Source organism: Fusarium subglutinans (genome assembly GCF_013396075.1).
Source record: "Fusarium subglutinans strain NRRL 66333 chromosome Unknown NRRL66333_c0000230, whole genome shotgun sequence".
Taxonomy (NCBI): Eukaryota; Fungi; Ascomycota; class Sordariomycetes; order Hypocreales; family Nectriaceae; genus Fusarium; species Fusarium subglutinans.
Genome location: NW_023502293.1, coordinates 53416 through 66911, shown reverse-complemented (window position 1 = coordinate 66911; position 13496 = coordinate 53416). Strand labels below are relative to the sequence as shown.

The following is a 13496-nucleotide window of genomic DNA, read 5'->3' as shown; positions in this document are numbered from 1 at the left end:
TTTATATAAGTAGTAATTAAAAAGGTATTAAAGTTTTAAGCTAAGGGAAGTTTAATAATTATTAAGGACTAGCTTTTTAGCTATAACTAAAGGATATTAATATAAATATATTATTAAACTTAAAGAAGAAAAAGGAATTTTTTAACAAATTTCTTTTTTTAAATACTTTTAGGTCTAGTTTAAATTTAGCCTAAATCCTTTAGTTACCTAACTCTATAAAAGCTTAGGCTAAAGATAAACTAATAACTACTATCTTAGTCTATAACTAAAGTACTAATTATATATAAATTAAGGATTTACTATTATAATCTAGGACTAAAGTTTAGATATCTTAGTCCTTAAACCTTAATATACTAATATATTACTTAGCTAGTATATAAAAATATTTATTTAGCATTAAATAGAACTTAGCTTACTAGCTATTAATAATACTTCTTTATATTAACTAAGCCTAATACATATTAATTTACTATTAAGAGACGTAATACTTTAATAATGCTTAGTATATGCCCTATACAATCTGCTGATAATAAACCCAAGTATAGCTTAGTTTAATATAGTTAGACCCAACTATTATGTATATTATTTAAGAGAAATAAAACTTTAGTTTAAATATATATCTAGCCTACCTATCTATTTACTTATTACTACTTATTTATTATACTATATTTTAAGTAATCTATTTATATTACTTTACTAATACCCTTAATCTGCCTTTTAATAAAACTAGTATTATTAAAAAGTAAAGATTTAGGTAATTTATTTATTTTATTTTTAAAGTATAATTAGTTTATTTATTAAAAAGTCAAATATCTCTATAGCCAATACGCAAGGCATAGCTAATAAGGTCTTATATAATAAGAATAACATAATATAATACTTATTTTTCAGCATATTACAATGTATAGCGTCATACACTACGCCAAAGAACACAATAACCTTAATATTAAGTCTCAAGGTTATATAGCTACTGCCTTAAACCTTATGATCTAACTGAACAAGTAGCCTCGATCCACGAGCATAAAAGAGATGTTTTCCCCGGCCTTGGCAGGCCGTATACCCTCTCCGTCATCACCCTAAACAGGCAATCAGCACCAAGGCTCCAATACCAAAGGCCTAATTCCAAATAACCCAAGAACCCCCAAAACCATTACAAGATGCCCCGCTGCGCGATCGACATTAACAACGGCTAACTTGGCTATAATCCCCCGGGCATGGTAGCTACTCGTTACGTGAACGATCCTCTAACCAATATTAATAGTCTCTATCTTAATAATATCCTAAATTTATATGCCTTCCTTCGCAATCGGAAAATCACAAGCAAAGACCTTCTATACGTCGACAGATTACTGCCAAAACATTAAGTCAATCTGGCAATCTTTGATTGCAAAGTAAGGCTCCTTAACACATAAAACGGATCTATCCTTGGATATATTACAAGCTAAATGCAGGCCTTGGAAGACCTTGTTAATCGGCTGGAACAGGGTCAAGACCTATTGACAGAGCAACAGGTCTTTGTAACCCGAATCGCATTGGGCGGCGGCAATGGTGTATACTGGGCGTAGTTCATGGAGTTGAAATGCGCGGTCGCAGTGGTCGAATTGACGGTTTATTACTTATATATTTACTAATAGCTTATTTCTTAAAAAAGTTATATTAATTACCTAGTAAAAAAAGGAAATACTATTTACCTTAAAAAAATAAAAAAAATTTAATATAGCTATAAAGCTACTTAAAGAAAATTAGGCTTAAATTATATTTATATTTAATATATAAAAGGTAATTTATTTAAAAGGACTTTTTATAGGTATAGTATATAGCTATTAAATTTATTAAGAAATACTAACATATAAAAAAAGCTTAACCTAACTAAAAAAAGTTTTATAATAATATATATATTAGTATAATTAGAGCTAAAAAGAAGGTTAAAAAGAAGGTTTAGGGTAATCAGAAGGTAGTAGCAGAGTTAAGTTTATAAGTTAGTTATAAGGTTAGAAAATACACTTTAGGTTTAATACAATAGGAATCTTCAATTACTTCTGCGACCAGGAGGTTACATCTTGTGGGACGAAACAGGATTTACCAAGTTTAATGCTACGCCAATCACGGAAGCCTACCAGAAATGGATCAGTACGGATGTTCGGTATGGACTATCAGTCGGGCGCGATGTCACGTAAGCATTTCCTCCACTCCTCATCAAAGATCCGCTGACCTCCAACAGGAGCCCAATGCCACTCGAGGGGCACTTCAGAAAGGCTGGTTACGTCGAATGCTCACACATTGACTTCAGTAGCTTCAGTGAGGGACCTGAAGTTCGGAAGAGAGCTCGTCAACTATGCACGACAGGCCCTGAATGGTATCGCTGCCAAAGGAGAGTTTGAGTGGATTCACTCTCATGAAGATGTAGAGAAGCATTGCGACATTCTGCAAAAAGAGGTTGATGACGGTGTTTCGGTGATGGGATATGAGGTTCGGTGGACTATTGGACGGAAGCCGGAGTAATCTGATTTTGTCCTACGTCCTATTGGCTCTTATTCACCACTGATGAGATGTCCCTGATTGTCTGAATACTTGCATCCGATAGCTAGATATATTGAAGCTATTATCAGTGATTCACCAGCGTAACCGGCACTGAACTGCGGGCGATGCGCATTATTTGCATGACTCAACTTGGCCACCCAAGAAAGTGAACCCGGTGACGCTCGAAGTTCACAAGAAGAGCTTATGATAGCCACATTGAGGGGGTTCGAATATGTCTTGATATGAACTATGAAAGCTTCACTCAAGGAGGCGCCCAGCTTGTACGATGTTGTACAATCACTTGTTAAGTGTAAGATTTCAGTATAAATTCATCGAAGCCCGCCTTGGACATCTACTCCCAAATTTAATCCCCAACACATCTCGATTTTGGTAACTCACAATTATCCATCTATTACAGGTAAAATCCACCACCCAAGTTTTACGCAATGAAACCGTCCCGCAAAATCAACAAAATGAACAAAACGAACCACGTACACCGGTTTTCCATGACCGAAATTCCGAATATGTTGAAGCTCTCGGAAGCCCTCGACAAGATTTATGGAAAAGGTAACTATGAGCTAAAAACCACAGGACATCACGTCAAGCTGGTAGCCCCGGCTATCAAGAGGCCTGTGGAAGAACTGAGGAAGATGGGGGCTCTATCTCAGGACCTGAAGGTCGACGGGGGGCATACACAAAAGTAGGGCAAGGGAGTTCTTTGATAGTAGCATCGTAGTGTATTTTTAATAGGGAAACAAATAAGGAAGAATTTTAAGATCATGAAATGAAAGTAAGGTAAGGGATAAGATGATGGGTAAGTGTTAGAAAGGTGACTTTAGAGTCCGTGAACAATCTCTCCTGCTTCTTGGGGAGATGAAGTAGTTGGCCCGGTCTGCTCCCCCTCAAGTTGATCATCCAACATTGTCGCAGTAGTAGTCGTACTTCCAGTGTCAGTCCTCGTCGGGACCTGAGCCTTGATGTACGGAAACTCTCTGGGCGTTGGTTTGAGCCCCTTAGTCTCTCGACCGCCGTCATCTTCAACAACTCCCCCTCTCCGATTCTGCCATCCTTCAAACATAGTTCTTAGAGCGTTTTGCACACTTCTCTGAAACTTTCTCTCCATCTCACAGCTACTATTATTATCTTCATTCATAACGACGCCTGACATTACTAATTGTTCCATTATCAAACTCGTCCCGCGACCTTCCATAAACTCGCGAAGACTCTCTGCATCCTCGGACAATTCGCCATTCAGATACGCCGATTTTGGTCTTTCCGCATTTGGGAAAATAATACTATAGATATCGAACCACTGATCACTTTCTGATTTGTTCGGGCCTCCAAGCCGCGATCGCAGTTTGCGTTCTTGTTCGGGAGTAATGCCATCTGGGGCAATATACTCTCGCCTCTCGCATACTTGGGCACGGCGATGCTCTCGAAGCTCCTCGATTGTAGGCCATGTGCTAAGACATATGTCGCAGTGTATGGGCTGCATATGGCAGCGGAAGAGATGTTGCTTGACGTAGCTATTGCGCTTGAGGACGTGGGAGTGACAGCGACGATATTGAATCGGGTCGTGCTTATAGAATGGGCAAGCCAGCCTGAGGTGGGAGTCCTCTTGTCTTTTAGGCTTTTTCGCCCGCGATACTTGTTGGTGTTCGTTCTCGTCGTCTTGAGCTGCACGCTTAGGGGGGTGATCCTTGTGCTGTACTAAAGCGCTGGTTTCTGTCGCCCCTGTACCACCATTCTCAGTAGCTGTACGCTCCTCCTGACGCGTAGATTCGTTCGCTTCGCCGCTGTCATCGTCGTCTCCATCACGGGCCTGATCGTGCTGGTCCGAATAGGTTGTCTCTGGGTACATCCCATAGGCCCAGCCAGAGCCTTGCAAGCTCGATAGAGTTTGCTCGATTTGATAGGACTCGTAGGCACTCTCTGGCATGTCTTCAAATGAGTCTACGGAATCCCGGTCAGACCCATCTGAGCTTGGTGATGTGATATTTGTGTTACTTGGTGACGGGCAGGAGACCGGAGACAAACTGCCAGAGGTGTCTGACGAAGAGTCTGAAGCAGCATCCTGGGCGTCTTCATCGTAACCATAGTCTCGGATCGCGAGACCGCGTTGTTTCAAAGTTGCAGTTTCGTCATCAGCAGATGAACCGCCGGCAGCATTGTCAACGGAGCGCGTGCTGCAGCTACAGCTTATCGTTTCATCTGATAGGTTGAATGAAGGCACGGACGACACTGATGGTACATCTGTGACAGGTTGTAATAGTCGAACCTCCTCAGTCTTTTGTTGGAGATCGGTCAGCCAGGCTAGCATCTCCTTCGGTGATCCAACGTCGACAGGGATTTCTTTAGCGTCCTGATCCTCTCCCATAGGAATTGACTGCGGCGATTGAACTGACTCATCATCGTTGTCAAACCACCTTCCGATGCAGTCGCGTTCACTCTCATCACTGAGACTTCGGACCATGGTGATGCGCTTAGAGTTATGTCGGTGAATAATGCCGTACTTGAGGCTCTTTTAAATGAAGTCGAAGAGTCACACAGCCTTGTTTGCTAGTCCTAAACAATAATAGCGGACGAAAATAGAGGATATTTGACAAGGCGACTGATTGCCTGATACTGTCACGAGTTTGAGAGTTTCCTCTCCAATTGATCACGGCGTAATGACGTCGGAGGCAAGAGGGGAACAGTAAACGGGCGCTTCGGTACAATCACTGAAAGCCAATTGATGGGCGAAATTGCTTTTGATTGATGGTGAGCCTCAAAACGTATGATGTTGGGTTGAAAATACAGCAGGCGGTGGGAGCCTAGGAGGCAATGGTTGAAAATGAATGTGTGATGATGACACTGCCAGCGCATGAAACCCTCTATCACAAAGCCATCAGTCGCGTGATAACACAAAGACTTGTCACTGGACGAAAGATATCACGTTTGTGATTTCAAGTCACACTAATCCCTGCAAGATGGCCTCAAAATTGTGACGTGGCGACTAATCTCACGCCTGGAACCTGACCTTTCAGAGCGGGGTTTTTCCACTTGGACACAAAGACCTGCAGACCCCATGCAATGCACAGTCTCCTGCTATCATTGCGCTTGTCACAGTTGTGATTTTGTGTCTACTGCCACGCGGCTTTGCTTTCACCTCCCATCACAATTGTGACAAAAGCCCTGGAAATCCAGACCTCCTTTATGTCTGTTGAGGCACCATCCACACACACTACGAGTAAAACAATGCTTTGTTGACCTATAGTAATATGAGGCATCAACCTCCCCACCACATTGTTGAGAGCTTTGGCACGCTTGTGCGGCTATGTATGTGCGTCCGATTGAGAGAAGCCCTGATTTGGGACTCCTGAATCATGTCGCTGTCTGTGATTTCCCTGGTTCTGCGTGTATTTAATCCCATCCATCACCAATATGCAACGAGCTTTCCAATTCATTCGACATTCGATATTCGACATTGCAATCTGACGCGAAAGCTCAAAAAAACAAAAAAAACATCAATCACATCTCCAAAATGTCCACCCCTTCCGGATATACTCCATCAGGTGCTTCGGCAACCAACACCTCTACCGTCGCAGTGGCCGGTAGCTTTCAGAGCTCGTAAGTTATTATCCACAATATTTTTATTCCCCAATAATCCCGACAACGGATCAAGAACACAGACACGAGACGGCGCGAATCAACCAACCTCCTACAGTATGAACCGATATATCTATGATACGCAAGCACGCCCTGTCACCGATCGATTGGTCTACACTGCAGGCTATTCACAGAATAACCCACCCCAGGGCAGATAGATGATGGATGATAGGAAGAAAGCACATGATGAATCACTGATAGTTGGATGAAAAAGGTTAGCATTTTCTCGCTTATGTAGATGAATGTGGCTAACTTTTCATTCACAGCTTCAATTGTTCCTATTTCTTATATACCCGATGTCATTATAAAGCCCATACGACCGTCTTATCGAGGTGGAGGAGGAGTTATCAACGTTTATCTGGTCACCGTTCATATTGGGGCTTAGCCATCTTGAGTCTTGGCCTCTTTGGCTGGCCAAGGGTCGTTGATGAAGATTGACTTGTCCATGGTACGGTGTCATTGTTCGGAGTTAAGGAGTCTAAAACACAGTTTGTACTATCTCGGTTATACCTCAATACTACATCCCACTCAATATCATCTCATCCTTCTATGCAGCTGTGAAAGATTCAACCTTGATCGAGCCTCCCAAAGCTGTCTCGGCATAGTTGAAGATGCCGAATCGGTAAGCAATGAAGAATGCCCAGCCATTGTACAGCTTGAAGTTGGGACCAAGTGTTTCATACTTGACGCCATCCCAACTGTAGGAAAAGACCGTGTTGCCAGTTCCGGCGGGGTTGGTATCAAGCTGAAGTCTCAGCCAGATCTTGGTTTTTCCAGAAGGCACATCAGAAGTGGCCTTTATTTGTCCAAGGTCTGTTGTTTGTCCATCCCATTCTCCCATGTTCATCCCATGCTTCGTAGCGATTGTGAATTTTCCATTATCTCGATGAACACCGATGTATGCACTTTGGTCTCTAAACGCTGAAAGTCCAGCCCGATCGCCGTCCTTCATCTGGGAGAAGTCAATCTTCACTATTCCGGTGGGATGATCACCGTGAGTTCGGTGAGATAGCGTGTTCCTCGCCTGGTAGATATCCTTCGTGACGCTAGCAGTGCGAAGAGTAAGGCTGTTGTTGACAGTGAAGGAGTTAACGTCCGGGTTATGATTCCACTCCCAGGACGGAGCAAGTGAGGTTCCGCGGAAGGTATCAGTCCTTGTCCAGTTCTTTGTCACACCGTTCGTGCCAGGAAGCGTTGGGTAAGATGATCCCCATCCGCCATTAGCACCCTTGACAAGAATGGGGAAACCATCGCTACCCCACGTAATCGGTGCAAGAACCGGAAGACGGCCGGCAGGATAGGCCCAAGTGAATGACATGAAGTACCAGTCACCACTGGGAGTCTTGATGAGACTACCCTGATGAGGCGAGTTACCACCCGAGATAGGTGGGGTGACCTTGTCGGCGAGGACCTTGGACTCATAAGGGCCCCAGGGTGACTTCGACTTCCAAATCCAGGTTTGACTACCACTTGGACTATCGTTCAGGATATAGTAGAGCCCATTAATCTTGTACATACGGTTGCCCTCCAAGTCTTGGACACCAATATCAGTGTTCTTGAGAACTACCTGGGATTTGACCTGACTGAATCCGTCCTGGGATAGCTGAGATACTTTGACCTCACCAGAGCCGTATACGACATACATTGTGTCATCATCGTCGATCAGTATACCATTGTCGTAGTAGCAGTTGTTATCGCCGAAATTGCCCTTGTTGTACCAAGGACCTTCGGGCGATGAGGCGGTAAACACCCAGGTCTGCCAGAAGTTGATGCAGCCGATCCAGTACCACTGTCCATTGCTCTTCCTGTATCTTAGGGATGAGGCCCAAGTACCCCCACGATAAGAGCGTGAGCCAGGAGGAAGATCATAGCCGTCGCCAAAGGTCAAGCGGGGAATTGAATGGCCGATGAGATCCCAGTTGAGCAGATCTTTGGACTTTAAAATGGGGGCTCCAGGGCTGAAATGGAAGTTGGAAGCCGAGAAGTAGTAGTAGTTGTCCGGACCCAGGAATACATCGTTGTCTGGGAAATCTGAGTAGATGATGGGATTGTTAAAGGTAGTGGCACGGGGGTGCCCAACCAAGCCAGCAAGTGCTGGGGGAAAAGAAGCCGCCAGAGTGGCAAGCGAAGACAACTTCATTTTTGCGAGATAGCCAAACCTACATCAGTGCTATCCGACAATATTCAGATCAAGGAACTTATAAAAAGGCGAATCGGAAGTACCGAGTCTAATACTATCAGGCGATGCCAAGCTCGGACCCCCGGCCATAAGTAGCAACTTCGGTACATGGTTCCGAATGTGCCAAACTCGGGACATGGAACGAGATTCACCCTGGCCAATATGGGTATCTAGCATGTTGCATCGACAAGAACGGATAATTTAGGATGTATTGGGTTGCATTCCAGCATTGCATGGCTGGGGTCTTTCTAGACCTGGATGGTAGAAGCCGTCGACGGAGCAGTGAACTAGCTAGCTTAGTAGATATGTGCATCCGGTATGCTTTGCCCGCTCAGTGATCTGCGGAAGTCCATGACAAAGAGACGGAAGACGGGGCGACATTCCGTAAGTGTGCCCTTTCATTCAGACAAAGACGCAACCAGAAGAAGAACAGAGCAATTAGGCACGACTGATGAAACAAACTTTCTCTCCATTAGATCAATCACTGTCTAGACTATTATTAAATGCAGCTTCTGCGGGTAATGAGACACAAAATGAGACAAAATATTAATCCCGAAGGTCAACAACAACCTTCTCACTGCTAACACCCTTGGGGAATAGAAGACCCAAAGCGTCATTGATTCCACCAAGCCCTCCAGGAACCTTTCTAGCAGGCACAGAAATAAGACTCTTGGTAGCAAGAGCCTTGGGGAAATATGTGCCAAAGATCCAGTTCAGCAGCTCTGCATTCTCCTCCTTGCCGAGTAGCAGAGACCAGCCCTCGAACTTGCGTGTGACACCAGTGGGGAGAGTTTCGGGACCAAATGGTGGTTGGAGAGCGTAGACTGAGTCGCCGCCCTGAGCTGCGACAACGTCAGCGAGAAGCTTGACTGTAGCTCCAGTCGAGATTGTGTCGAGAACGATATCGTAGGGGCCAGCGGCGATGAGGTCCTTAGTAAGGGCCTCAGGTTCTTGAGAGTGATCAATGATCTTGGAAGCACCAAGCTTGGACACAAAGTCCTTGTGCTTAGGAGAGGTAGTGGTGATGATTTCGTATCCAGCTTGAGTGAGATATTGCACAGTCATGCTTCCGATACTGGAGGTTCCACCGTAGATTAAGATGCGCTTTCCCTGAGGCTTGGGTTCCTGACCAGGGACAGGTCGCTCCAGCTTGAGGGTATAGTTGAAGATGGCAGGAATGGTAGGAAGGTTACCAACAAGGCGAACAGCAAGATCCATGGTCTCTTCATCGTCAACCTTTGTAGTGGTGACTTCTGATGAGATAGAATATTCTTGGAAAGCACTGTACTTGCTATCACTAGCTCCAGCGGTCTTCATGCCAACAGCCTTGTCACCGACCTTGAAGTCTTTAACATCGGAGCCGACCTTTTCGACAGTGCCGGCGAAGGAACTGCCGAGAACAGTTGGGTATGGAAGGGGAAGCATAGCGACCTTGGCGATCTTAGCGTCGATTGGCTGGATGGCGATGATGTCGTTCTTGACGAGGAGTTCATTGGGTCCAGGCTGGGGAGTTTCGATCTCCCGGACCACGAGAGGGGCCTTGGCAGCGGGGACTTGAGCGGCGAGATGAGGCATAATTAAGATGACAGGACTGATGTGGATATTTATAGAGTGTTTTTGTAGTAGATTGTGTTTTGGATAAGTATGAAAATATAGTTGTGGTGGTGACTGGAAGCTCGATAGTGAAGTATTATGTGATTGAGATGTTAAGTCCATGATAGTCGGAACATTGGTTTATTATATAGCTCATTTTCATCCAAAGGAGATGTTAGATCAAATGAACCAATTTGACTCTGTCTATGGTGCAATTACTCTACAATCTGAAGGATTCACGACAAACTTCATACAGCATCACCAACCTCATAGGGTAGGTTGCTTATGCGGCAGCGAAAAGATCCGGAATTCCATTCTCTCCATCATTGGCCCTTCGGTGTCTTGGCATTGACCGGGCGGGGCGCTTCGCTCGCTCGGCGTTCGATTGGTGGGTTTGCTCATTCTTTTAAAGCGGGGTAGTCAAATGCGCTAACTGGAAGTACTTCTTCATTTGCAGCAATATCGTGGAGACCATATGTACTCTGTGATAAACACCTGCAGATTATGCGATACTGAGTGATTGGCCAGCTTTACGAGGCTACTAACCCGAAAGCGCCTTAGCTTAGTCTCAATCGGCATCTGTCGCATCTCCGAAATGTCCACTGTCTTTTCCATCCTCTTCGCTCTTCGAGACATGGAAATCCGACATAGTCCACTCTTAGCAAGCAAGTTAGAAATCGTCGATGGAGTTGGTTCAAGTTTGCGATCTTGTTTCGAGATCGTATCTGACTAGTATTGAATACATATATAGGCCCATCATGGCCTGCTTCAGTCAATCTCATCACCATCAACAGCAATACAACAGCACAACAAGCAGTAAACACTTTCATCAATCACCAGCCTCCACCAACAACTACTCAACCTCACTTTAAAAAAACAGCTTACTTTAATATTTTCACCACTCCAAAATCACAACAATGTCTCGTGCTCTTCTCATCACTGGCGCCACTGGCAAGCAGGGCAGCTCTGTCATCAACGCTCTTATCGCAAAGAACGCAGACTTTCTTCTCCTCGCTGCCACCCGCAATAAGGAATCACCTTCCGCAAAGAAGCTAGCCTCCAAATCTACAAACATCAGGCTGATTGAGGGCGACCTCGACTCAATCCCCGCTCTCTTCACTGCCGCTAAGCAAGCTGCCGGAACTGTGCCTCTCTGGGGCGTCTACTCAGTCCAATTGTCCATGGGCAAGGGCGTTACCCTTGAGGGCGAAGTCCGACAAGGAAAGGGTCTCATCGATGAATCGATCAAGGCTGGCATCAAGCACTTTGTCTACTCCAGTGTTGATCGGGGCGGCGACGAGAAGTCTTGGAAGGACGCCACTGTTGTCCCTCACTTCAAGACCAAGCACGAGATCGAGCATTACCTTCGCGACTCCACCGCCAACGGAAAGAGCCCAATGAACTGGACCATCCTGCGCCCGACAGCATTCATGGAGAACCTAGAGCCCGGTTTCGCCATAAAAGTCTTCCTCACCATGATTCGCGACACTCTCGAGAACAAACCTCTTCAGTGGACGGCAACAGAAGATATCGGCTTCTTCGCTGCTGAAGCTTTCACAGACCCACAAGCCTGGGGAAAGCAAGCTATCAGCTTAGCTGGCGATGAGCTTACATTCGCGCAACTCAGCGAGGCTTTTGAGCACGCCACTGGCGGACCTGCTGGTACGACATTCGGTCTGCTCGGAAAGGCTTTGAAGCATGGCGTTGCCGAGCTCGGAATCATGGTTAATTGGTTCAGAGATGAAGGTTATGGTGCTGACTTGGCCAAGGTTCGACAGCTGAACCCTGGTGCTAAGACGATGGAACAGTGGGTTAAGACGAGTGCTTTTGTTAGCCATTAATAGATGGGGGATAGTGCCACACAAAGAATTATTTGGAAGTTTGAGCTTATAGAAGAGGGGTCTTACAATGGGTTTCACATTTATTTAAGAGATAGAACAATTTAATTATCGAATGATCATTGACAGTCCTTGACGCGTCAGTCCTTTATCTTCCAACCTTGAAGTTTAAGCAAACGCGTTCACATTACGCAGCACTTGTAACTTCGAGCCTTTTGGCCAATAGGCTATCTCTGCCCCTCACTTTACAAACCTTATAGGCTGGGTCTTTGAAGACACGAAACCCAACTTTTGCTTTTCAGGTCGTCATCAGTAACATTTAAGCAGCCGTATGCCTCCCATACCCAGGTCCAACCACTCGTGGGAGCCCGCCCTAACAGCCAAAGCAAGATGACCACTCCCCTGAGAATAGACATAGAAGATGCACTCTCGTCCAGTTCCGAGGATGAGGTCCAAATTCTCAACCCAGCAATGCTAAGTACCTCCAGCTTCCCGCAGTTCAACAAGCTTCCTCCTGAACTTCGCCAAAGGATCTGGATACAATCCCTTACCCACGAAAGAATCCTCAAAATCTATAGCGCGAAAGACCATGTCGAGGTTAGAGAGCGCGTCGCCATCAGCAAGCTCTTTAGTACCAACCGCGAATCTCGTGCCTCCGCCAAGAAATTCTACCGAGTTCATATCCCCTGCACATATGTCCATATGACCAGCACCTACGATGGAATCCTTTACTTTCACCCAGAGCTCGACATCATACATATTTTTGAGTGGGCCCATTTCCCAGAACTCTCACATCATGTCTGGAGTCTTGATCCCCTTCACGTCGGCATTGTCAACCTGGCTCTGCAGACCTATGGGAGCTGCTGCAGATATCATGATCAAAGCAGCTCGTTTAAGACAGACTGTGACTTGGACAAAATCAAAGCGGCCAGCCAGCGGTTGAGGAGATTCATCTTCGTATGTCATGGCGTGTATGATTCTGAACCCTGCCAATACCGCGAAGCTCGCCGAAGACCCGACATTGACAATCCCAGCAACCCTTTTGTCCCTGTGAAACCACATATTCCTGCATTTCAGACCATGAAGCAGGACCCTAGGGCCGTGGGCGACTTTCTTGATGGTGTAGATCGCATCGAAATAATGACGGTACGAGGCGTTGCGAAGGATTGGTTCCAACATCTTGAAGAATGGGGAATTGATAACGACCCTACAGTTCTTTACCAGATAATGATGAGCTACCCAGATTGCGATCCAGAAATCATTGTTGAAGAGAATTCGTGCTGGCCGCATGATGTGAGCCATGAGCTGTCGGATCTATCATCTGAAGATGACGCTTCTACAAAGCAAGTTCAGGCAATATACCGTAGAGAGGATGCAGTCGCATTTGCTGAGAATGAAATGGAGGAAAGGAAACGTATTCGGGAGCGAATTTTAGAATTAGAAAGCGAGGAGGACGCTGAGGGCGATGAGAAGATACTCACACAGGATGCGACACCAGCGTTTGGATTCTGGCTATTCCCTTTGGAAGCGGTACCTGTGGTGAGAGTTACAGCCAACAATGAGGTGCTGATTGGGGAGTTCTACACAGAACTAGAGAAACAGTTCAAGGAGAATCCCCCGCAGCTATGTTTGTCTCATCTTCCAGACAACAATCCTAAGATTCTCACACCGTGAGTGTACTGAGAAAGATGATGCTGACAGCGCACGAGACAGAAATT

General features: G+C 45.3%; 6 protein-coding genes across 6 annotated transcripts; 3 read left to right on the top strand and 3 right to left on the bottom strand.

Annotated features, from left to right (window-relative positions):
- Positions 1-2145: 2145 nt before the first annotated feature.
- Positions 2146-2502, top strand: FSUBG_11735 (methyltransferase domain protein; the record flags this gene model as incomplete). The annotated part of the gene is made up of 2 exons (XM_036676449.1): positions 2146-2173; positions 2222-2502. The coding sequence occupies 2 exons, from the start codon at positions 2146-2148 to the stop codon at positions 2500-2502; spliced, it is 309 nt and encodes a 102-aa protein (XP_036532811.1).
- Positions 2503-3355: 853 nt separating this feature from the next.
- On the bottom strand, positions 3356-4993 carry FSUBG_11734 (uncharacterized protein; the record flags this gene model as incomplete). Its single annotated transcript, XM_036676448.1, has 1 exon — positions 3356-4993. The coding sequence occupies one exon, from the start codon at positions 4991-4993 to the stop codon at positions 3356-3358; it is 1638 nt and encodes a 545-aa protein (XP_036532810.1).
- A 1722-nt stretch (positions 4994-6715) lies between these two features.
- On the bottom strand, positions 6716-8308 carry FSUBG_11733 (xylosidase glycosyl hydrolase; the record flags this gene model as incomplete). Its single annotated transcript, XM_036676447.1, has 1 exon — positions 6716-8308. The coding sequence occupies one exon, from the start codon at positions 8306-8308 to the stop codon at positions 6716-6718; it is 1593 nt and encodes a 530-aa protein (XP_036532809.1).
- A 585-nt stretch (positions 8309-8893) lies between these two features.
- Positions 8894-9922, bottom strand: FSUBG_11732 (alcohol dehydrogenase; the record flags this gene model as incomplete). Its single annotated transcript, XM_036676446.1, has 1 exon — positions 8894-9922. The coding sequence occupies one exon, from the start codon at positions 9920-9922 to the stop codon at positions 8894-8896; it is 1029 nt and encodes a 342-aa protein (XP_036532808.1).
- A 935-nt stretch (positions 9923-10857) lies between these two features.
- Positions 10858-11781, top strand: FSUBG_11731 (nucleoside-diphosphate-sugar epimerase; the record flags this gene model as incomplete). The annotated part of the gene is made up of 1 exon (XM_036676445.1): positions 10858-11781. The coding sequence occupies one exon, from the start codon at positions 10858-10860 to the stop codon at positions 11779-11781; it is 924 nt and encodes a 307-aa protein (XP_036532807.1).
- A 387-nt stretch (positions 11782-12168) lies between these two features.
- Positions 12169-13452, top strand: FSUBG_11730 (uncharacterized protein; the record flags this gene model as incomplete). Its single annotated transcript, XM_036676444.1, has 1 exon — positions 12169-13452. The coding sequence occupies one exon, from the start codon at positions 12169-12171 to the stop codon at positions 13450-13452; it is 1284 nt and encodes a 427-aa protein (XP_036532806.1).
- Positions 13453-13496: the final 44 nt, after the last annotated feature.